The following is a 22,863-nucleotide window of genomic DNA, read 5'->3' on the forward strand; positions in this document are numbered from 1 at the left end:
GTTTTTGGGCTGGGAAGTCGAGCTCTCACCACTTTACTTGAGATGATTGTATCTTGTGTTTTATTTATTGTGTTGTGGTGGAGTTTATAGCTGAAATTACCCACAAATTACATTAAAAGCATGTTACGCTTGCAAAATCAAGCGCTCAAAAGATAGGAAATGCCAGAATTAAGAAGGTTGGCTGTGCTGCTTGAATTCAGCCCTGCTGTGCATACACATTGATAGTCTTTAATTCCATTATCACATACTACTATTTCCACAGGGCCCCTTCCTTATTCAGTTCACAGAATGGACGGTGTTCAATGAATGACAATCTGATATTTCTTTTATCCTCATTGTTCAAATGTGGCATCATGCCTTATTTATTGCACACTGTTCAAATCCTGCTATGAGGACAAAATTATTATTTTCTTGATAGGCTCTTCTATAGCACTCACCACTGTATTATGAGTGCTTCACAAAAACTGATGGTTCTTCTTCGAGTGCTTGCTCATATCCATTCCATTAGGTGTGCGTGCGCCGCGTGCACGATCGTCGGAGAATTTTCTACCCTAGCAACACCGGCGGGTCGGCTGTGGAGCCCCCTAGAGTGGCGCCTTCATGGCGCTGAATATATACCCCAGCCGACCCGGCGCCCCCTCAGTTCCTTCTTACCGCCCCTGACGGTCGTTGGAACTGTGGAGCGCGGCGTAGCTGTTCTCCACTCTCCCTAGCTTATTCAGTTATTCACAGTTATAGTAGTTCTAGTTGTTTATAGTTAAATAGTTGGTTATTCACTTGTTAATAGTTGTTATATAGTCAAAGGGGATTAAGGGGGTTGTCTCCCCCTTTTTCCCCCGGCCGCATGGCCGGGCTCATGCCCAAGGCTCCCGGCTTCAAGCAGTGCGCCTCCTGCGCTAAGCCTATGCCAACGAGTGACCCGCACGACTCGTGTCTGAAGTGCCTGGGAGAGTCCCATCAAACAAATAAGTGCAAGATCTGTAAGGCCTTCAGACCGAGGACCAAGAAGGAGCGGGACTTTCGGCTCCGGCAACTCCTTATGGAGGCGGCACTTAGCCCGGACGCTCCATCAGCGCGTCAGGCCCCGGCACCTAGCACCTCGGTGCGCAGTGCCCCGGCGGCACCGACCATTCCGACCACGCGAGTGGCGTCGGACAAGCCTCCACGGCACCGGACCTCGTCGGCACCGCACTCACAGCAAGTGCCTCGGCGCCGTTCATTATCCCCGGGACATAAAAAATCCCATAAGACGGGGACCTCCGTGCCGAAGACGCCGGCTCCCCCAGTGCCGGGGGTAGAGCCGCGTCCGCCTGTGGAGCACCGGAAACAGGTGCCTCCAGCACCGTCGACTCCGGCTCCGAGGCCGTTGAGTCCGGTGCAGACAGGGTCACCACCGCCACCGGCGGTGATACAGTGCCTCCCGTCGACCCCAGAGACCTTCGCGACGGCGAGAGACTTGATCGCTCTCACGGAGCCGGCACCGCCCCAACCACCGGCACCGTCGGCACCGTTGACTCATCCAGTCCAATCTAGGGGGAAACCTGCCTTGATGCGCCCTCCATCGCAAGGGCTGGAACCACGGCACCGGTCCAGGTACCGAAGCAGGTCCCCACGCCGCTCACAGTCCCGGCGCCGGATATCACCTCGGCACCGGTCGTACTCGCGGCCAAGATCATCGTCGCGGCACCGCTCTACGTCTCGGCACCGCTATGATCGTCGGCACCGATCGACATCGAGACGTAGTTCTCGGCACCGATGCGATCGACGCTCGACGTCGAGAGGCCGCTCCCGGCACCGGGCCTACTCCAGGTCATCGTCCAGGTCCAGATCCGACTCCCGGCACCGGCGAGGTCATCGGCACCGATCGCGATCTCGGCACCGATCGCCGGCACCGCGTAGAGATAGAACATCTCCAGACCGGCACCGTGCGGCACCGTATCCCACGGGATTCGTCTCGGCGCACTCGGCACCGCCATGGCCATCGAGATCGGTGTCTCGCTCCTCTGAGGACATATCGAGATCGGCATACCCCCCCTCAGGGGCAAGCCGAGGAGCAAGACATAGGCCATTGGCAGGAGGTAGCAGAGGACCCTGCTCATGGCCCATCTCACTGGTCGTTCTGGACCCCGTGGGCGTACCATCAGGCGCAAGGGGCTCCAATAACTTCAACCTCTCGCTCGGGTCACTCCGATAGAAGGGCCCCAGAGTCCACCATCTCTCGCCCTCCGCCAGGGGGCATGGAGGCTTCCGTGTCCGCACCACCTGACGTCCTGGACCCAAGGGCAGGTGATGCTCCGGCCCAGGAGCAGGGAGACCAGGACCCTCCCTTGGATCCCTTACCACCGGAGGCATCTTCCTCTTCCTCTCCGGATGAGGCAGTGGCGGGCACGTCGTGCACAGGTCCACCCCCAATAGATCTTCGGGCTCATCAGGACCTCTTACGTAGGGTGGCCCGTAATATGGACCTACAGGCGGAGGAGATAGTGGAGGTGCAGGACCCCATTGTAAATATCCTCGCGGCGGATGCCCCATCAAGAGTGGCGTTACCCCTGATCCGCACGATCCAGGCTAATGCCACTACGATATGGCAAACTCCTGCCTCCATCCCACCCACAGCGAGAGGGGTGGAAAGAAAGTACTTTGTCCCCTCCAAAGACTACGAGTACTTGTATACCCATCCCCAGCCGTGTTCACTGGTGGTGTCATCAGTGAATGCAAGGGAGCGCCACGGTCAACATGCCGCAGCGCCCAAATCGAAGGAGGCTAAGCGCCTCGATTTGTTTGGCCGTAAAGTTTATTCAGCCGGAGGGCTGCAACTTAGAGCGGCTAACCAACAGGCGCTCCTGAGCCGCTACAACTTTAATTCCTGGAACTCTATGGGGAAGTTCAAGGAATTGGTTCCCCAAGAGTCCAGGGAGGAGTTTGGGGCCTTGGTAGAGGAGGGTAAGAAGGTGGCTCGGACCTCCTTACAGGCCTCCTTGGACATAGCGGACTCGGCTGCGAGAACCCTGGCTTCGGGTATCGCTATGCGAAGGACCTCCTGGCTCCAAGTTTCGGGTTTGCCCCCTGAATTGCAACAAACCCTGCAGGATTTGCCCTTTGAAGGACAGGGGTTGTTCTCGGAGAAGACGGACTCTCGCCTGCAGAGCCTCAAGGACTCCAGGACAATCATGCGCTCCCTGGGGATGCATGTTGCGGGTCCTCAGCGCAGGCCATTTAGGCCTCAGCGCTTCTACCCCCCCCCCCCCCCCGTCAGAGACAGGACTCTGCCCGGAGGCGAGGGCGAGGTGGTAGACGAAGGTGGACCGGCCCTCAACCCGGTCAGAACCAAGGGCCACCAAGGCCACCCGCAGGCCCCAGGCAGAACTTTTGAAGGTGCGGTCGAGGACGGCGCCCCAGTCATCCCCCAGGATCCAGCCCCCTCCTTTCGGGATCGCCTCTCCCACTTCCACCGTATTTGGTCCCTTATAACTTCGGACCGTTGGGTCCTTCGCACGGTGGAGAGGGGATACGCTATCCAGTTTTCTTCAATTCCCCCCTCCCATCCCCCTTCCCCGTCCCTCTTCAGGGACCCTTCTCACGAGCAACTTCTTATACAGGAGGTTTCCACGCTCCTTGCTATGGGGGCCATAGAGGAGGTTCCAGTAGAGTTAAGGGGCAGGGGATTTTATTCCCGTTACTTCCTGATCCCCAAGTCCAAAGGAGGTCTGCGACCCATCTTGGACTTGCGCGGACTCAACAAATTCGTAGTAAAGTTGAAGTTCCGCATGGTCTCTTTGGGGGCCATTATCCCTTCCCTCGATCCTGGAGACTGGTTCGCCGCCCTCGACATGAAAGACGCATACTTTCATATCGCAATTTACCCGCCTCACAGACTCTTCCTGCGATTCGTGGTAAGCAAAGTGCACTATCAATTTGCAGTCCTTCCCTTCGGCCTATCCTCGGCCCCAAGAGTGTTCACGAAATGTATGGCTGTCGTGGCAGCGTACCTTCATCGGCAAGGGATACAGGTGTTCCCGTACCTAGACGACTGGCTGGTACGCGGTCGCACCAAAGAGCAAGTCCGAGCTCACATCCACATAATAGTGCACACATTCAACGAGTTGGGCATCCTACTCAACAAGGACAAATCCACTCTAGAACCTACCCAGAGAATAGAATTCATCGGCGCAGTCCTAGACTCCAGACTTGCACAAGCCATCCTGCCAGACAACCGCTTTTGTACCATCACGAGCCTCATTCAAGGGCTCAAGGCCTTCCCAACTACCACGGTGAGGTCGTGCCTCACCCTGCTGGGTCACATGGCTTCCTGCACGTACGTAACCAGGCATGCCAGACTTCGGCTTCGCCCACTCCAGACCTGGGTGTCATCGATATACCGCCCACATCGGGACAGCCTGAACGTGGTGGTCACGGTCCCGAACTCGGTCCTGACCTCCCTCACCTGGTGGCTAGATCACAATGTGGTTTGCGAGGGGATGCCATTTCACGCCCCACAACCCTCTCTGCACCTGGTCACAGACGCTTCATCTCTGGGTTGGGGCCATCTCAACGAACACCATACCCAGGGCCTGTGGACTGCATCCCAGCTAGCCCTGCACATCAATGTTCGGGAACTGATGGCGGTGCGCCTGGCGTGCCAGGCATTTCTCAATCTCCTACGTGGCCGCTGTATGTTAGTTCTCATCGACAACACCACGGCCATGTTTTACATCAACAAGCAAGGAGGAGCACGTTCGTCAATTCTATGCCAAGAGGCCATTCGCCTGTGGGACTTCTGCATCGCCCACTCAATCCATCTCACGGCATCGTTCCTCCCTGGAGTCCAGAACACTTTAGCGGACCGACTCAGCAGGTCCTTTCAGACGCACGAGTGGTCTATCCGTCCGGACATCATACATTCCGTTTTCCAGAAGTGGGGGTTTCCCCAGATAGACCTGTTTGCATCTCGAGACAACAGGAAGTGCCACGTGTTCTGCTCCCTGCAAGGTCGAGCTCCGGGCTCCCTCTCGGATGCGTTTCTCCTTCCCTGGAAAGACCACCTGTTTTATGCCTTCCCTCCGTTTCCTCTGGTCCACAAGGTACTGCTCAAATTGCGCAGAGACCAGGCACAGGTAATTCTGGTCGCTCCAGCATGGCCGAGACAACATTGGTACACCACACTGTTGGAACTCTCGGTTCAGACACCGATCCCGCTTCCATTATGTCCAGATCTCATCTCTCAGGACCACGGCCGGCTGCGTCACCCCGACCTGCAATGTCTTCACCTCACGGCGTGGCTGCTTCATGGTTCACCCAGGCAGAGCAACAATGCTCGCTCTCGGTCCAACAGATTCTGTTGAGCAGTAGGAAGCCCTCAACACGAGCCACGTACTCGGCCAAGTGGAAGCGGTTCTCCTGTTGGTGCGAACAACGAGCCACGTCCCCGTTACAGGCACCTATTCCTCTCATATTGGAATATCTCCTCTCCCTAAAACAGCAAGGGTTGGCGATATCTTCAATTAGAGTTCACCTGGCCGCTATATCAGCCTTTCATCCAGGGGAACTCGCGTCCTCGGTATTCTCTAACCCGATGGTCGTTAGATTCCTCAAGGGCTTAGACCGGATGTACCCACAACAACGTCAGCCCGTTCCGACGTGGGACCTCAACCTGGTTCTCTCCAAGCTCACAGGTCCTCCATTCGAGCCACTGGCCACCTGTTCACTTTTGTACCTATCCTGGAAGACAGCCTTCCTCGTAGCCATCACCTCAGCAAGGCGCGTTTCTGAACTCAGGGCGCTTACATCCGAGCCCCCTTACACAGTTTTCCATAAGGATAAAGTGCAGTTTCGTCCACATCCTGCCTTTCTCCCTAAGGTGGTTTCTCCATTTCATATCAACCAGGATATATTTCTCCCGGTCTTTCATCCTAAACCACATGCTACTCGCCAGGATCAACGTTTGCATTCTCTGGACGTACGCAGGGCCCTGGCTTTCTATATTGACCGCACAAGGCACTTTAGAAAGACGACGCAACTCTTCGTTGCAGTGGCCGACCGAATGAAAGGCTCACCGGTCTCCTCACAACGCCTATCCTCCTGGATTACGTCTTGCATCCGGACTTGCTATGACCTGGCAGGTGTCTCAGCACCGCACCTCACCGCTCACTCCACGAGGGCCCAAGCTTCCTCGACGGCTTTCCTGGCGCAAGTTCCGATCCAGGACATTTGTAGAGCTGCGGTTTGGTCATCAGTCCACACATTTACAGCTCACTATGCACTAGTGCAGCAGTCCAGGGACGATGCTGCTTTCGGATCAGCGGTTTTGCACACAGCAATGTCTCACTCCGACCCCACCACCTAAGTTGGGCTTGGGAGTCACCTAATGGAATGGATATGAGCAAGCACTCGAAGAAGAAAAGACGGTTACTCACCGTTGTAACTTGTTCTTCGAGATGTGTTGCTCATATCCATTCCAAACCCGCCCCCCTTCCCCACTGTCGGAGTAGCCGGCAAGAAGGAACTGAGGGGGCGCCGGGTCGGCTGGGGTATATATTCAGCGCCATGAAGGCGCCACTCTAGGGGGCTCCACAGCCGACCCGCCGGTGTTGCTAGGGTAGAAAATTCTCCGACGATCGTGCACGCGGCGCGCGCACACCTAATGGAATGGATATGAGCAACACATCTCGAAGAACAACAGTTACAACGGTGAGTAACCGTCTTATTTCTTTTCACAACAGTCCTGTGAGGTGAGAAGGTAGTATTATCCCCATTTTACAGATGGGGACCTAAGCACAGAGAGAGAGTAAGGTCAAAAGTGTGCACTAATGTTGACTGCCCAATTTTAGATGCCTAAGACCTGATTTTCAGAGCACTTAGCATTTTATGGCACTTTATATATTCAGAGCAGAGCCCCCATTGAACGTAGTAGCCATTGTACGTGCTTAGCACTTCTAATTTACAGAAGTGTCCAGAAAATGGAGGGAACACAGTGGCCACCTGTGAAAGTTTTGTAATATGTGACTGGTTGAGCATCACATAAGAACTCAGTGGCAGAGGTAGGGATAGAATCCAATTCTCCAGGGCAGCATTCAGCAGCCTTAATCATAAGACCATGCTTTTTCTCTTCCTGCAAACCCCTGCCTCCTTCACTAGTTCCCTTCCAATTTCTGCAACAAAAGAGGCAGGGACCGTACAGATAAGGACTTCCTTCACTAAACTGCACTGGTTCATCCATTGTCCCTCCCCCCACACCACCCTTTTCCCCGGCTCCTTGTATGATCTCAATCTTCCCCTTGCTTTTCCCTTTATCATACTAGCTTCCATTCCCCCCATCAGCTCCTATTCCATTTTCTCCCCTCTCCCAACTCTTTGTTCCAAACTACTCTCTCTCTCTGCTGTTGCCAGCCCCTGTCTGGCTCCTGTCCTCTCTGTATTTGAATCAGAGTAGCCTTGTGACTGCCAGGAGCAACAATTATAGGTAATGTCCTGCCATTGCAGCACTAGGCCAGAGTTTGCTCAGTACAGATAAAACCTTTGGAGAAGTTAGCTGCCAAACTCTAACAAGTCTCTACTGAGCTTGTGCAAACTGAGTGTTTTTTTTTCCCCCCCAAAGGTTTATAATTTGAGTGGGAGGTTTTCCATAGACGCAAAAAAAGGCCCATGCCTGCCATATTCCAAGACCACCCCCAAAGCATGGAGGTGCAAGAGCTTCTCAATAAAATGATAAAAATATTTTTAACATGGCCAAAGATGTATTTTCCCCTTAATTTCACTCTGGGAAATGGCTGAACCATTTTTGCTGAAACTTTCAAAACAAAAAATTCAACATCAGGCAGAGACCCACTGTTGAAAATTTCAACCCAAGCAATTTGGAAAAGTTGCATGCAACTGAAAACAGAATCTTATAATAAAAAGCATCAGGCAGCCTTAACTATAGGCACTGCTATTGGCTCCACCTATAATAATTGTACAGTGGATGTTGATCATATTTTTAAAGAAAGACTATGTATTTGATTGCTTATATAAGCTGATTGCTGATGTAATCTTTAGATATTTTTAAATATGAAAAACATCTGGTTTGAATACACAGCTTTCTTATACTGAATACGGTCTATGAAGGAGAACTATTACATAATCTAGAGAGGATAAGTTACCTGCTCATAGTTATGTGCATTGTTCCACTGAGATGTATCAATCAAAGCTTTTCTGGCTTTAAGTAAAAAAAATATATATATATATGTTGGGCAAGACATGATCCATTATCTCCTTCCCCTGGCTCAGGGCTGCCACTTTCATGGTGCCATTTCTAACTTTCAAAGTACTGTTCGTGCTTGGGTGCAGAATGGCTCAGGATATTTGTAAAGGAATAAGTGCTGTTGATTCAAATCCAGCCCAGGTCAGTAAAACCAAATGTTGTTACTGTATGTTCAGCGAACTATGCAAAATAGGTTGGAGGTCTCAATCTAATTTGCAGTGGGATAGGCAGGGGTGGAAGTAAGTTAAAGGACTTACCGGTACGCTGGAGTCCTAAGCAGGGGTATGGCCTCAACCAGAAGAGGCGGGGCCTTTAAATCAAGATTTAAAGGCCCCAGGGCTCCGGCTGTGGCTGGGAGCCCCGGGACCTTTAAATCACCCCCAAGCTAACAGCTGCAGGGGCGATTTAAATGGCCCGGGGCTCTGGCTGGCGCTACCACAGTGGAGCTCTAGGCCCTTTAAATCACCGACGAAGCCCTGCCACTGCTACCCCGGGGCTCCGGCAGCCAGGCTCAGGCGGCGATTTAAAGCCGGGCTCTGGCAGCAGGGAGCCCTGGGCGCTTTAAATCGTCGCCTGAGCCCGGCTGCCGGAGCCCCAGGGAGCGGCAGCAGGGCTCCGTCGGTGATTTAAAGGGCCAGGGGCTCTGGCCGCTGCAGGGAGCCCTGGGCCCTTTAAATCGCCAGCCTGGGGAAGCCAGTCCAGCACGGCATACTGGCTCTTGCTGTTAAACCGGACAGGACCGGCTTACTTTCACTTCTGGGAATAGGTATCTAAATCACAGAACATCTCATACAATGGACGCTACTTGACAATAATTTTGGAGGTGTTGAGCACTGAGCACAGCCACCAAAAATTGGATGGACGTGGAAATTGAAGTGGAACCAAAGAACATAAATTTATGCAAGAATACCATCTTCAGAGAACACCAAATTGCCTGAAAAATCCTTTTGCTTTAGGTGCATTCCACTAGTACTTGCATTTTTCACATGGGTAGCTGGTATGTAGCACTCCTTTGTGCATACTATACTGAGTTTTCTAGACCAGAATCTGATATTAAATTAGCTATCTATAGTCATAAAAAGACATTTTATGGAAGAGTAATAATACACATAAGGTTGTGATGTAATATCATACATAAACACACTTGTATACCACACTTAGAGTATAAAGAATTAACAAATATGGGTAAATAATCAGTTCTCTAACTAAAGAGAGAACTTTTGCTGTATCATTTCACCACTTCACCTTTATAACATTTTTCCTTCAAAATGTAGTCCAATTCTTTATTTCAATCTAATGCTTAAACTATTATCCTTTTGCAGATTCTTGAAAAGGCAGCTGAGATTGCAAAAAGCAGTGAGAATGCTGGTATGGCAGTAAGTATCCAACCTGAAAATAGCATCTTCAAAATTAGAAAATCCCAATATCCTATTTCTCTGTCACTTTATGCTTGTATTATTCTAATAGAAAATAAATATATGTATTCAGGTAACATTAAAACCCTCTAGGTTTTTTAGGTTGTTTGTTTGTTCTTAAATGAGTTAGCATTTCCTTCAAATCAAGCATATATTCCTTGTATTGGACACTAGTCAGGCTACAGAGTGGACAAGGGATGCTGTGGCTGAATATATTTCATGGATTATACCTCATCCATGTATGAAATTTGGTTTCATACAGCATACAAATGCAATTAATAGTTAGTTGTAGCAAGATAATCTGTCTGGTTGTCAGAAGCTTCCCAATAATGACCATTTTTGAGCTGGATTGATCTTTGACAACAATAAATTCCTTAATTTTTTGTATACCTGTGGAGTGGAGATATTTGATCTTCTGAAGGAGGTGAACAGTTCTGGAACAGAGGTTGTACTTTCAATATGAAGTCTTTAACTAGAAATTGCTTTCTTAATACATACCCGCCTAATGTTGAGGCGAAAAAAATATAAAAAAAATACAGAAAACTACAACCCTGCTAGTTCTCCAGTCTGTTACTGGAAAGTACCTGTTCTACTTACTGATCTACAGTAAGAACTGTATGATGTTTTAGAATACAGAAGTTAGTCAACAAGTACATCAAGTGTAAATAACACTGAATAGAGCACTTTAAACATTATGCAGTGTTCAGAAACACTGAAAACTCATAACTTGTTTTATTACAAGCAACTGAATATGTAAATGAGATTATCACTTACACAGCAGAATGTCAACTTGATGTTATTTGTAATCAAGACCTTTTATTTATTATCTTTTAGAAACATGAAAACTGCTTTCTTGAATAAAGCTTTCAGTTACAAAATCACTTTCTTTTCAAGACTTTCTCGTTTACTGTATATTTTGACATGAGCACAAAGTACATACTTTTCTTAGCTCACTAAACAAACATTTCAATTACACCAGCTATTTTAAGTCTATTCTCTTAAACAATTTATTCTTAAACGATATTTTTGCTTGAAGATATTTACTTAAAACTTTTCAGCACAATGCAAGGCTCAGGCACTCGTCTTTTCTAGTAAGAACTAAATTTGAAAGTAATAATGTATGTAGCATTTGAATTATTTTGTCAACTAGGAACTCTCTACAGAATGTTACTATGAAGTGAAACTGTTTACGATACATAAACAATATTGTCTTCAATTTGGCCTATAATTTTAACTGAACTTTTACAAGGAAGGAAAAAGGTTTTCATGCAAAAAGAATACCACTTAAAAAAATCTGAATCCACTCTAATTTCACAAGATCCAAGGAAGTTTCCATACTAATTGCTCAAGTTTTCAGGTTGCTTCAGAGCTTCATATAATACACAGTGAAAATAGATTATCAACATCTCTGCACAGAGTACATCTTTGTCTAGAAGCAGGAGCTTCTATTACATTTAATTGTGTCTATATGGCTTTCAAATTATGGTGGTCAGCTTTATTTCTTTCCTTGCAGTTTGCATAGTAAGGATGCATCCTGTGACCAGTGTGTCTTTTTTAAATGAAGATTCGTTCTTAGTAAACCTAATTTTTAAAAGTAATGTTAATTTCCAAGTTCTAGTAATCAAAGTTACGTTAACTTTTAACCTATGGTAATAATTGACATAGGATAGTTAAGCACTGGAACAAGTCATCTAGGGAGGTTATGGAATCCCTGTCATTAGAGGATTAGAACAGGTTAGAAAAACACCTCTCAGGGATGGTCTGTGTAGACTTAATTCTGCTGGGGGATAGTAGATGACTTCTAAAGATCCCTTCCTGCCCTACATTCCTTTTGATTCTGTGTTAAAATGAGAATTGTGAGAATAAAACAAATCTGTATTAGAAAATATGTGTTAGTGTTTACATACAAAACCAGTCTTTTTTTGTTATAGTTGGAAGTGCATCCTTAGAATTTGATTTTAATTTGACTTTTACCCTTACAATGCCATGACACTATTTAACTGACACATAAATGGGAAAAATACTTGCTGTCAAAACAAGAATTCTCCGATTTAAATGTGAAAACAGCAATATCGCCATCTAGTGTTATTTATCACAGTTTAATTTTTTTCAAATACTTTTGTAAATTGAATTTAGATTCTGCTGTATAAATATGTTCTACCATCACCAGAAATTTGAGGTCTGAAGTAAAAGCCTGATAATCATCCAACTGTGATCTAAGAAATGAATCCAGGTCACTTAATACTACTGTTCTCCTAATATAGCGTTGTCATAGACTATTAGAGCAAGCTAGTCAGTCTGCATCCTGTATAACATAAATTTGGTAATTCTTGCACTTACTTTGCTAACTTTAATTTACCTAGGGTCGAGGTGGTAAGAAGTTCTATATTGAACTAAAAGAAATCATGGAAAGGGACCCTTTGACTCAACTATGCGAAAATGAAATGGATCTTATTTGGACTTTGCGGTATGACTGTCGTGAGAATTTTCCACAATCACTGCCAAAACTGCTGCTGTCTATAAAATGGAACAAACTTGAAGATGTTGCTCAGGTAAGGCAAATGGCAAAGGCAATGTAAAAATATGGCAGGCAAATCATGAGCAAAAGTTTTCTTGTACACAGAAACATTGAAGTGTTGTGCTAAACTTTGGTTTATAAAAATAGGCATTTAGGCCACTGATTTCAGTGGAGGTTGGGAGCCTAAATACCTTTGTGGACCTGGGCCATAACTCTTTTGCTTTCAAAGAACCTATGTCTCGAGCCAGATTTTAATACTAATTTAAAAGTTAAACATGAAAAACCAGTTCCCAAGCACTTTTTTCTCAGAAAACTTCAGGCAGATAGCGTGCTTGAATCCTCTCTGAGTTAACAAAGCTTTCAAATTACTTCTAAGAGGATGTCTCCATAATCCACCACCGATTGGAAAGGAGAGTGGTAGACAAGCCCAAGGATGCAAAAGAGAAATAAGATTGACAGTTAAATTGTTTTTATTCCCCTCCATAGTTTCTTTAGTTCTCTCCATGTCCCAGATTTAGGCCGTGATCCTAAAAACATACATCTGGTCAACTTTGAGCATGAGCATAAGCATTTCCAGGATCAGGGCCTTGATTAAAACTGCAAGTCCAAAAACTTAGATTCAGATTGACTGGACTTTTTCAGATGGTAAAACCTTTGGAATTTTGTGAAAAATGGATTGTTCAAACCAGCTGATATATAGTTATTGAAGAGAATAATTAATTTTCAATTAAATATCTTTCTACAAAGTATAGGGTCACTCACTTCAGTGAGACTACTTGCTTGAGTAAGCTGTTCCTAAAGCTGATATAGAGATAATTAGGGGCTTCAAGTTTTGATGTTAATATCAAACTAAGATTGCATTTTGCCAAACAAATTGAAACTAAAATGAGGATGACACAATGTCAGATATATAGGACTACGAGTCTGTTTTATTACTGTAATTCATATGTCTACATTTTTCTCATCATCCCAAATAGAATCCTAGTCCTGTAATGCTTGTTGAAAATAGGCAGAAATGTGTGTGATAGCTTTAGAATGAATCTCCTCAATTTGCATAGCAATGCACATTTGGATTCATGACTAAAAAACTATACTTTGACAGTGTTTAATATTAGTGGAGTATATAATTGCCATGAATTCAGTTGCTATATCCTCTGAGTTACTGAGATGAACTGATACTTGTGGAATTCTGGTTTCTGAATGAAATGTTTATTTTTCTGAGGTGATTATAATGTGAGATCCTCCTCTGTTATGGAGCTATCTAGTAATAGCTAGATAGCTATAGGCCATTTACATTTTTAAGTTGTGGAACAATGTTGTTTGTAACTTTGTATAGGAAAAGTATATGGATTTCATAGTCCTCATAATATTTCTGTATCTCAGACTGATTAAAAAGTGTAAATGTAGCAAAAATAATGGATTTCTCTATTTATTTTTTGGAATTTTGCCTAGACATTCTGTGTACTCAAAAATGCTTACAATTGCAGTGGGCAGGGCAAAACTATACAGACCCAGACAGCTTTAACAGATCCAACACGCTATGTAACAGAGAACCAGATGCTTGCTTCAGTGTGTCTGCTTGCTTTAATTTAAAATTTACTGTTACTAGAACCATGCATTGAATGGCATTTGTGATTTTAGAGACCATCACACTAAGATTGTATCTGTCATCTGTGGATATAATTGGCAGTATTATAGTAAGCTATCGTACTAACCTACCGTACTAATAATTTGAAAGAGAAACTATTTACTTTTAAAATGTTTGTGCTAAAAATCAACTATATTTTATGGCGCATAATAATCACAATATAAACATGTGTTCCGATTAGTATCTGAATCTAATCTGGTACTCCTCCACTTACTAACTATAAAACTTTTAACCTTTTTTAGGAGACTGGGAAACCCATTCATCCACTATGTGAAACCCCTTTCCCCCCACCACCATCACCATCAACAACAACTTCTGTCGACTTTACTCATCATGTGTCCCTTTTGATTGGACACTCCAGTTAACATGTTGCCCCAGGGTCTAGGCAGCAAAGAGCCTTAGGAGAACATATGCACTACTCTGGAAGATCTATTTTCTTCCATTATATCCTTCTTTCCAACATGCCTTAAGTTACTCTTGAAGCTATTAAAGTAATTTGATTTTCACCTTCTAAACTTGCAGTTGAATGGTTTACAGCAGTGAACTCCAGACTAGTCATATGCATCGCCCACTCATTCTTCACCCACTTGCATTCTTTTGTACACATGAATTCTCTCACATTGTTTATTCATTCCAATATGCTCTTGCCCATCTACTGTTCACTTAAGCTTTTGATTTGTTTTTATTTAGTATGTTAAGAATATTTAAACTGGTATATATTTACCAATGAGAATGAGGGGAAAGGGCTTTGGGGTATGCTCACCACAAGTCAATGCCTAAACAATTGTAGGAAATGAATTGATAGGTCCACGTTACTTAGAATATGTTTTTTATTTGGAAATAAAGATTAGAGAAAAATAGATTAAATGACATTAAGGCACTTCATTTTAAAAATATTTTAAAATAAAATGCCTAAGATAATATAGATATTTTAGCCATTTATCATGTATCTTAATATGCACTTCCTGGAAGGAATGTGGTATTTCTCTTTGCTAATGTAGAGAAGGGGATGATTTGACAATTGAGTAATGTATTTGGCAACATTAGTAACCTATATTTGTGAGGAATACAAAATTCTTCTTCCAGTGCTTGCTCATGTCCATTCCATTCTAGGTGTGCGTGTGCCCACATGCACAGTCACTGAAGATTTAGCATTAGCGGTATCCGTAGGTCCAGCTGTGGCGCCCCCTTGAGTGCTGCGCTCGTGCATTGTTGTATCAGGCGCTGCCAACCCTGTGACATCTCAATTCCTTCTTACTCCCATGATGGTTAGTTGGAGTGCCTTTCCTTGCATAGCAAGGGCTAGCGGTTTTGTCTCTTCTGACTTTAAGCCTTAGGGCCTTGTAAATAGTGGTTTATAGTAGTTAGTTAGGAGTCAGAAGGTAAGAGTCCCAGTGGGGATTTCGCCCTAGGTGGGGCATGCCCTGGTCTCTGGGGTTTAAGCCCTGTGTGGACTGTAACAGACCTATGCCTGTAAGTGACCCTCCATAGCAGCTGCCTCAAGTGCGTGGGGGAATCACATGTGAAGGACAAATGTCGTATTTGTAAAAATTTTCGACCCAGGACTCAGAGCAGGATATTCGTTTGCGGGCTCTCCTCATGGAGGCTGCCCTTCGTCTGGCTTCCGAGCCATCCCGCCAACACTCGCCTTGTGCCTCAGTATGCAGCACGCCCCTGATATCAGGCTCCGCCCCGCACTGCTCCCCATTGCCAATGCCCAGAAAGAAAAGTTAAGAACCACGACTCTCTGGCACTGGGCAAGAAAGGCCATGGGGCATCGGTCAAAGGATCCAGTTTGGGCCGCCTTGCCACTCTGGAGCCATGTGGACGTGCCACCCCAGTTGGGGCCCTTAGCCCCTTAAAGGATCAACCACTGACTCCCAGGAGTAGTAGGGGACCCAAACTTCTAGTGGCATCGATGCCTTCCCAAGCTCCCCTGCCTCTGCTGCCGGCACCACCCGTACTGCAGGAAGTGGCAAAGGCTCCCCACCAGGGCAAGCCACCCACTAAGGGGGCAGTGGAGCACCATCGATCTCCCAAAGTAAGGCAGTGCTTTCCATCTCTGCACCGCAGATCTCCAGCATCGCAGCCCAGATCCTCTGGGGCTCGCCCTCAGTCACTGGCACCATGATCGTGGTCCCCACCATCTTGCCACGGATCGCCTGGGGGAGGCACCAGTCTCCATTCCATTGGCACCGATTGTCGTCCTTGCACAGATCTTGGTTGCATACCCCATGGGAGTGCTCCCCGTCGTGATTCCGGTCCCCTCGATACTGGCACCAATCCTCCCACTCCAAACACCTGTCTCCAGGAGCGACAGTCAGCAGGCAGACACAGGCATTGATGGCCCCACCGTGGTCACCGGAAGGGGATTCCTCTGGCACAGAAAGGCAGTTCAGCCCTCCGCCAAGACTCCATCAGTGCGAATGGGCATCTGATGCCGCATCAATGTCTACGACGCCGCCTTGGCAGCATGGCCAGTGGCCAGCGCAGTGGCCTTATTGGAGTGCCTGGGACATGCTGGTGATGATGATGCCCCTTTCACACCACTCATCTGCTGCTGCCTCGGAGCAACAGCTGGCGGCATCGGGCTCCGTGCATGAGACCCGCTCGGAGGTCGGGCTAGAGGAGACAGCACCCACCCCAAAACCCCCCCTCCCCCATGAGGGATGATGACCCAGAGCCTACCCCGGCGGTACAGTCGTTGTTCTCATTCCTGGATGAGGCAGTCGTGGGACCCTCGAGGGCCAGACGATTTTAAGGAACACCAGGCCCTGCTTCGACGGGTGGCCGAGAACCTGGATCTAGAGGTGGAGGGGATCAGGGAGGGGATGGCAGAGCAGGTGGACACCTTGTTCAGTGTCCTCTCCACCTCTATCCTGGCACGTGTTGCACTACCAGTGCACGACGGGGTCCTGAAAATTGTCAAGGCCCTCTGGCAAACCCCATCATCCATCCCTCCCTCCCACCTCCAAAAGGGCCAAAAAGAAGTAATTTGTCCTGGCCAAAGGTTCGAGTACCTTTATACTCACCCACCTCTGGGCTCGCTGGTTGTCTCTGTGCCAATGAAAAGGACAAGTTCAACTCCCAAAAATAAAGAGGCCAAAAGACTGGACCTTTTGGGGAGAAAAATTTATTCAACAGCCAGCCTGCAATTCTGGGTGGCGAACCATCAGGCCCTCTTGGGCAGGTAAAATTTTAACTTATGGGACTCTCTCCGTAAGTTCAAGGAGTCCCTCCCTCAGGGTCCGGCCCAGGAATTCGGCACCCTGGTGGAGGAGGGCACTGAGGTGCTTTCTCCAGATGGAATGGGACGCGGTGGCTAGGGTGGTCATGGCAGCAGTGGTCATGAGGCACAGCTCCTGGCTTCAGACCGCCGGCCTGTCCCAAGAGATGCAGACCGCTATCCAGGACCTCCCATTCGATGGGAATGGTCTCTTTTCAGAGTAGACTGATGTGAGGTTGCATGGGTTAAAGGACACTTGGGCCACCCTTTACTCGCTGGACATGCATATGCCGCAGTCTGCACAGAAAGTTCCGGCCACCGCAGTCAAGGATCTGCAAGGAGAAGTGATAGAGACACGAGCTTTAGTCATCGCCACCCTTCCTCCTCCCGCTCACCCACCCAGCCCCCCCAGCCCAGCAAAGCATCGCGGGGGCCAGCATCCCGGGAGCTCATTTTGACGGTGCGCTTGAGAGTGACGCCACAGTCAATTCCCCAGATGCACCTTGTTCTTTCCTCGACTGCCTTCGTCCCTACTGTTTAGTCTGGTCACGGGTCACCTCAGATCGCTGGGTGCTGGACATAGTATCTTGCGGAGTATACCCTGCAATTTTCAGCCGCTCCCCCACTGTGGTTTCCCATTCCCGGCCAATGGGAGCTGCTGGGGGTGGTGCCTGAAGCAATAGCCACACACACCCCTGCGCCCCTCCTTCCCCATGTTCCGTCGGCTTCCCGGAGTGGCGCGGGGGCCAGGCAGGCAGGGAGCTTGCTCTGCCCCCGGTGCGAGTCGGGCCGGAGCCCGCCCCCCCGAACCTCTCCTGTAGCCGACCCCCCTGCCCTGAGCCCCCTGCTGCTCCCTGCATCCCAACCCCCTGTCCTGAACCTCCGCCGTACTGCGCACCCCTCCTGCATCCCAACCCCCTGCCCTGAGCCCCCTGCCTCACCTCTCCTGCATGTCACACCCCAACTCCCTGCCCTGAGCCCCCGTCCCACCCTACATCCCTCCTGCACCCCCTGGGGGCAGGGAGGGGGCGGAGTTGGGGTGGGGATTTCAGGGATGGGGTTGGAATGGGGGCAGGGAAGGGGTGGGAAGAGCCGGGGCAGAGGCGGGGCCTCATGGAAGGGGTGGAGTGGAGGCGGGGCCGAGGACAGCAAGGGGGGGAGGTGTCAGTAAATGCAGCCCTCGGGCCAATGTACTAGTCCTCATGTGGCCCTCATGGTCATTTGAGTTTGAGACCCCTGTTGTAGATCCTCCCCTTAGGCTGGGGGAGGTCCTTTCCGTCCGTCCGCCTGCCCACTTCCCAGATCCCAACAGGACCAGGAACGTCTTGGTGGATTACCTCAACAGGACTTACTCATCTCTTCATGAGTGGTTGCTTCATCTGGAGGCGGTCAGCAAAATTTTCCAGAGGTGGAGGACTCCGGGCAGAACTGGTGTTCTGTTCAATCCGGGGGATGGACAGGGCTTCCCTGTCAGACATCTTTCTCATTCCTTGGTCAGGGGCGCCGACGTATGTCTTTCCACCAGTGCCGATGATTCATAGAGTCCTTCTGAAGATCAAGCAAGACAGGGTGAGAATTATTCTAATAACCCCCGCGTGGCCTCGCCAGCACTGGTTCGGCACGTTGCTGAGCCTTTCAGTAGCTGCCCCACTGCATCTGCCCCTCTGGCCAGATCTGCTGTCCCAGAACCACAGTTGCACCTGAACCTGGCGGTGCTGCACTTGACGGCTTGACTACTGCATGGTTAAGCGCGGACGATCAGGCATGCTCGTCCCATGTTCAGCAGGTCTTGCTGGGTAGCAGGAAACCCTCCACTAGAGTGACTTACCTGTCCAAATGGAAAAAGTTCACATGCTGGGCTTCAGAATGGTGTATTCGGGCTGAGCAAGTCCCGCTGCAGGAGATCCTGGATTATCTGCTGCACCTCAAACTCCAAGGTTTGTCCCTGTCATCGATCAAGATCTACCTGGCCGCTATCTCGGCTTTCCATCCTCTGTTCCAAGGCAGGTCTATCTTCACTCACGACATGATGGCACGGTTTTTCAAAGGTCTGGAGTGTCTCTACCTGCACATCTGGGATCCTACCCCCACGCTGGACCTGAATCACTTGCTGTCAAAGCTCGTGGGGCCTCCCTTTGATCCTCTGGCTTCCTCCTCTCTCCTAGAAGGTTTTGTTCCTAGTCACAATAACGACGGCCCACAGGGTGTCCGAGATCAGGGCGCTTACTTCGGAACTGGCCTATACAGTCTTCTATAAGGATAAGGTCCAGCTGTGACCACACCCAGCATTTCTGCCCAAAGTAATTTCCAGCTTCCTACTGGCCAGGACATATACTTACCCGTCTTTTCCAAAGCCTCATGCGTCAGATGAGGGGCACAGGCTATGCACCGTGTATGTCAGGAGGGCATTGGCCTTCTACGTAGATAGAATAAAGCTGTTCTGTAAATCAACACAATTGTTCTTTGTGGTGGCAGACAGAATGAAAGGTCATCCAGTGTCTGTTCAGAGGATTTCATCCTGGATCACAGCCTGCATCTGCTACTGCTATGAGCTGGCAAAGGTGCATCCGCCAGCGCTCCTGACAGCACATTCGACTAGGGCACAAGCGTTGTCAGTGCCCTTCCTGGCACAAGTACCAATCCAAGAGATCTGTAGGGTTGCTACCTGGTCGTCTGGCCACACATTCATGTCTTATTATGCACTTACCCAGGAAGCTCGAGACGATGCTGGCTTTGGCAGAGCAGTGCTGCAAGCTGCAAGACCATGAACTCCGAGCCCACCTCCATGGATGCTGCTTGAGAGTCACCTAGAATGGAATCAACATGAGCAAGCACTTGAAGAAAAAATGGTTACCTACATTTCATAACTGTTCTTCGAGATGTGTTACTCATGTCCATTCCATTACCCGCCCTCCTACTCCTCCGTCAGAGGTCCCGGCAAGAAGGAACTGAGAGGGCATAGGGCCGGCGGCGCCTGATATACTGACATATGAGTGCGACACTCAAGAGGGTGCCACAGCTGGCCCCACAGATACCGTTAAGGCAAAAATCTCAGACGACCGCGCATATGGGTGCAAGTACACCTAGAATGGCATGGGCGTGAGCAACACATCTCGAAGAACAACAGTTATGAAAGGTAGGTAACCGTTTTTTCTATTCTAAAATGTTTAAGATGTTATTTCCCGCAAGCACTCATCCATGTGGATAGTTCCTTTGAATTCAATGGGAGTTCTCATGTGCCTAAAGTTACTCACTGGGCAAGTGTTTGCAGAAGCAGGGGCATACTTCACTGTCAAATATGTATATTTTTTTGTTATTACTCTGTTACGTGTTTTTTAAGAATAAGAAATAAAGAGCAGATTCTGTCCCCCATGCCACTCTTAAATCAGGCTTGGCTCAGTGGAGTCCCCTGGAGTGGGAGGAAGGAATCCTCCATGACATACTCTGTGTCTGCAATAGCATCCACAACATGAACCACACTTCCATGAAGAGAAATGGCTCTGAAATCCTCAGAGCTGTGTCTCTACTAGTATTTCTCTCACTCCCATGGTTTCCTTTTATGCTGGGTCAGTGATAAAGAGCTGAACTTCTTGGCATGCAGAAGTCAAGGGCTCCCCTGTATGTAGTCCCAGAATCCTGCCACCCTGTCCCCAATGCAGCAGAATCATATTGATCTTCTTTGGATAGGGCCTCCCAGTGGTGGAAAGGTGGGAGAGTTAGCCCTGTGGCAGTGGCTAAATGAGTTTTCTAAATTATAAATCACATTTGGCCCATAAAGGAATAGTGTGGCGTTCATGAATGTTTGTTACGTGTTTGTACGTACCTTGTGCACTGCCCCAGACATGTAGTAGGGACCTTGCGCTGAATGGAAAAATAGAAAAATTATTAAAAATCTCTTTTCAGGATAATATAACTTCAATTTGGATTAAAAATGAAACAGTTGTTTGAACAGGACCCTTACTCGATTAGGTTGTAATAGATCCCATACAGAGGAACTATGCGAGGTCTCAGGCACCACATAAGATATTCATTAAAGGTTTGTCACACTTATGTGGTATACAGGACCTTGTGTGGTCCCTCTGCACTCAGATCAGTTTCACTCAGACTGCATACACAATGTATTTTAAGAAGGTTTCTTTATCTAAAGAGTGTTTTGTGCATATAAGACTTCCAGAGCTATACACAGTAAATTTATCTGTATAAAATAAAGATAGGAAAAAATTGTAGGTTACAAATACTAGCAATACTATAGATACTAATACCCGACACCCTCTCTTTGTGAAGCACATTTTAAAAAAATACTGAAGCATGTTGGATGAACATCTGAATTTCCCATTTGTTGATTGATATTAAAAGGACACTGTCAAATTATTTAGTCTCCTGAATTGAGTTTTGGAAAATAATTCAAATAAAAAAGGATGAGTAATGCATCCCAAAATGTATTTAGCTTATTTCACAGTTGTAGTTTAGTAGTATTGGTTATAATAATTCATGTGTTAATAAATACATTGTAGTATATTTTACAAAGTAATAAAGTATTACTTATGTTTCCTCAGTACACGCCTATATTATTAAATCCGTTAGCGGGGAGAGACTGCCACTTTTGTATGAATTATGAATTCCAAAAATTAGAGGTTTTACCGTACCTCAAAAGTTGTATCTTACAGTAGTTAATGCTTGCCAATTTTAAAATAAATGTTGTTATGGCCGAGGACCATCACAACAGCATCAACTAATTCCTGCTGTGTAAAATACAGTAATTTCTTGGCATTAGAGGTTTGAATAATGTCTTTTACTGGCAACAGACATTGCACTGAGTCTGACATGTGGTGCAAAAAAGATTTTTAACAGCTGTTGTCACTAAATGTGATCAAAACTACTTTTCTGGGTGTTTTTAAATTTTGCTATTTGCAGTCAGAATCTAGTCTCAAGAAATTGTGTAATGTTAACAGCAGAACATCTTACTGTAATAAATTATTTTAGATGTTCTGAAAATAGCAAATAAAATACTGTAGACTGACAGCAACTCTCAGAAAATATTGTAATTTAATTTACTATTTCTTTTACATATTACATTCTTGTAACTGTTACAGCAGAACAGCCATCCAGAATTAATTTGTCTAAGTAATTGCCCTTATTGTTGCTGAGGTGCCTCGTGAATACCAAAGGCACTTACTTTGGCCCAGCAGCAAGATAGGAGAACTTCGCTAAGTGAGGGAATCATGGAGAATGTGTCTGGAAAGCAGACCCCAGATCTTATTAAACAGATCATCCAAGTTAACCCATCCATTCTCAGTAGGATGTCACCCTCTGGGAGGAGAGAAAGAAAAGACAACTCAATTGGATATTTTGAAATGTCAAACAATTTTAAATAAAAATATAGAGTTTTTAATTCAACTCTATTGCTTAATATGGTAAAGAAGTCTCACTTGCAAAGAATTCTTGGTGCATATGTTCATTGACTAGTGAAAAGCAAGAGTTTCAAACCTATATAAAGACTAATCAGATTTCAGGTGTCATTCAATCTTTTTTGTATCTCTTCTAGAACCTTAGCAGCACTGAGAGTTGAGAATCCTCACTTCTTGATGTAATGCTCCTGGTATTGTCTTCATGTATGTGAGATTCTAAGGCATGTCTACAATGCAGCAGGGAGGTGTGATTTCCAGCAAGAGGTAGACAGACTCTCACTGGCTCGAGTTGAGCTAGTGTGCCAGTGTGGATGTTGCGGAACTGCTGGTGGCTCAGGCTTGCTGCCCAAGTCCAAGACTGTTCAACCCCCTGGGTCTGAGCTTGGGCTGGTAGCATGAGCCACTGCCAGTT

The 22,863-nt window shown here is 47.2% G+C and overlaps 1 protein-coding gene across 14 annotated transcripts in view; it reads left to right on the top strand.

Moving 5' to 3' along the window:
- The window catches only part of PIK3CB (phosphatidylinositol-4,5-bisphosphate 3-kinase catalytic subunit beta), a 211,793-nt gene that overhangs the window by 143,534 nt on the left and 45,396 nt on the right, over positions 1-22,863 (top strand). For all 14 annotated transcript variants that reach the window (XM_065558075.1, XM_065558079.1, XM_005282507.5 and 11 more), the window contains 2 exons: positions 9,559-9,612; positions 12,015-12,203. In XM_065558075.1, the coding sequence (XP_065414147.1) occupies positions 9,559-9,612; positions 12,015-12,203 (243 nt within the window). The remainder of the gene's footprint in view (positions 1-9,558; positions 9,613-12,014; positions 12,204-22,863) is intronic.

This window comes from Chrysemys picta, chromosome 9 (genome assembly GCF_011386835.1).
Source record: "Chrysemys picta bellii isolate R12L10 chromosome 9, ASM1138683v2, whole genome shotgun sequence".
Lineage (NCBI taxonomy): Eukaryota > Metazoa > Chordata > Testudines > Emydidae > Chrysemys > Chrysemys picta.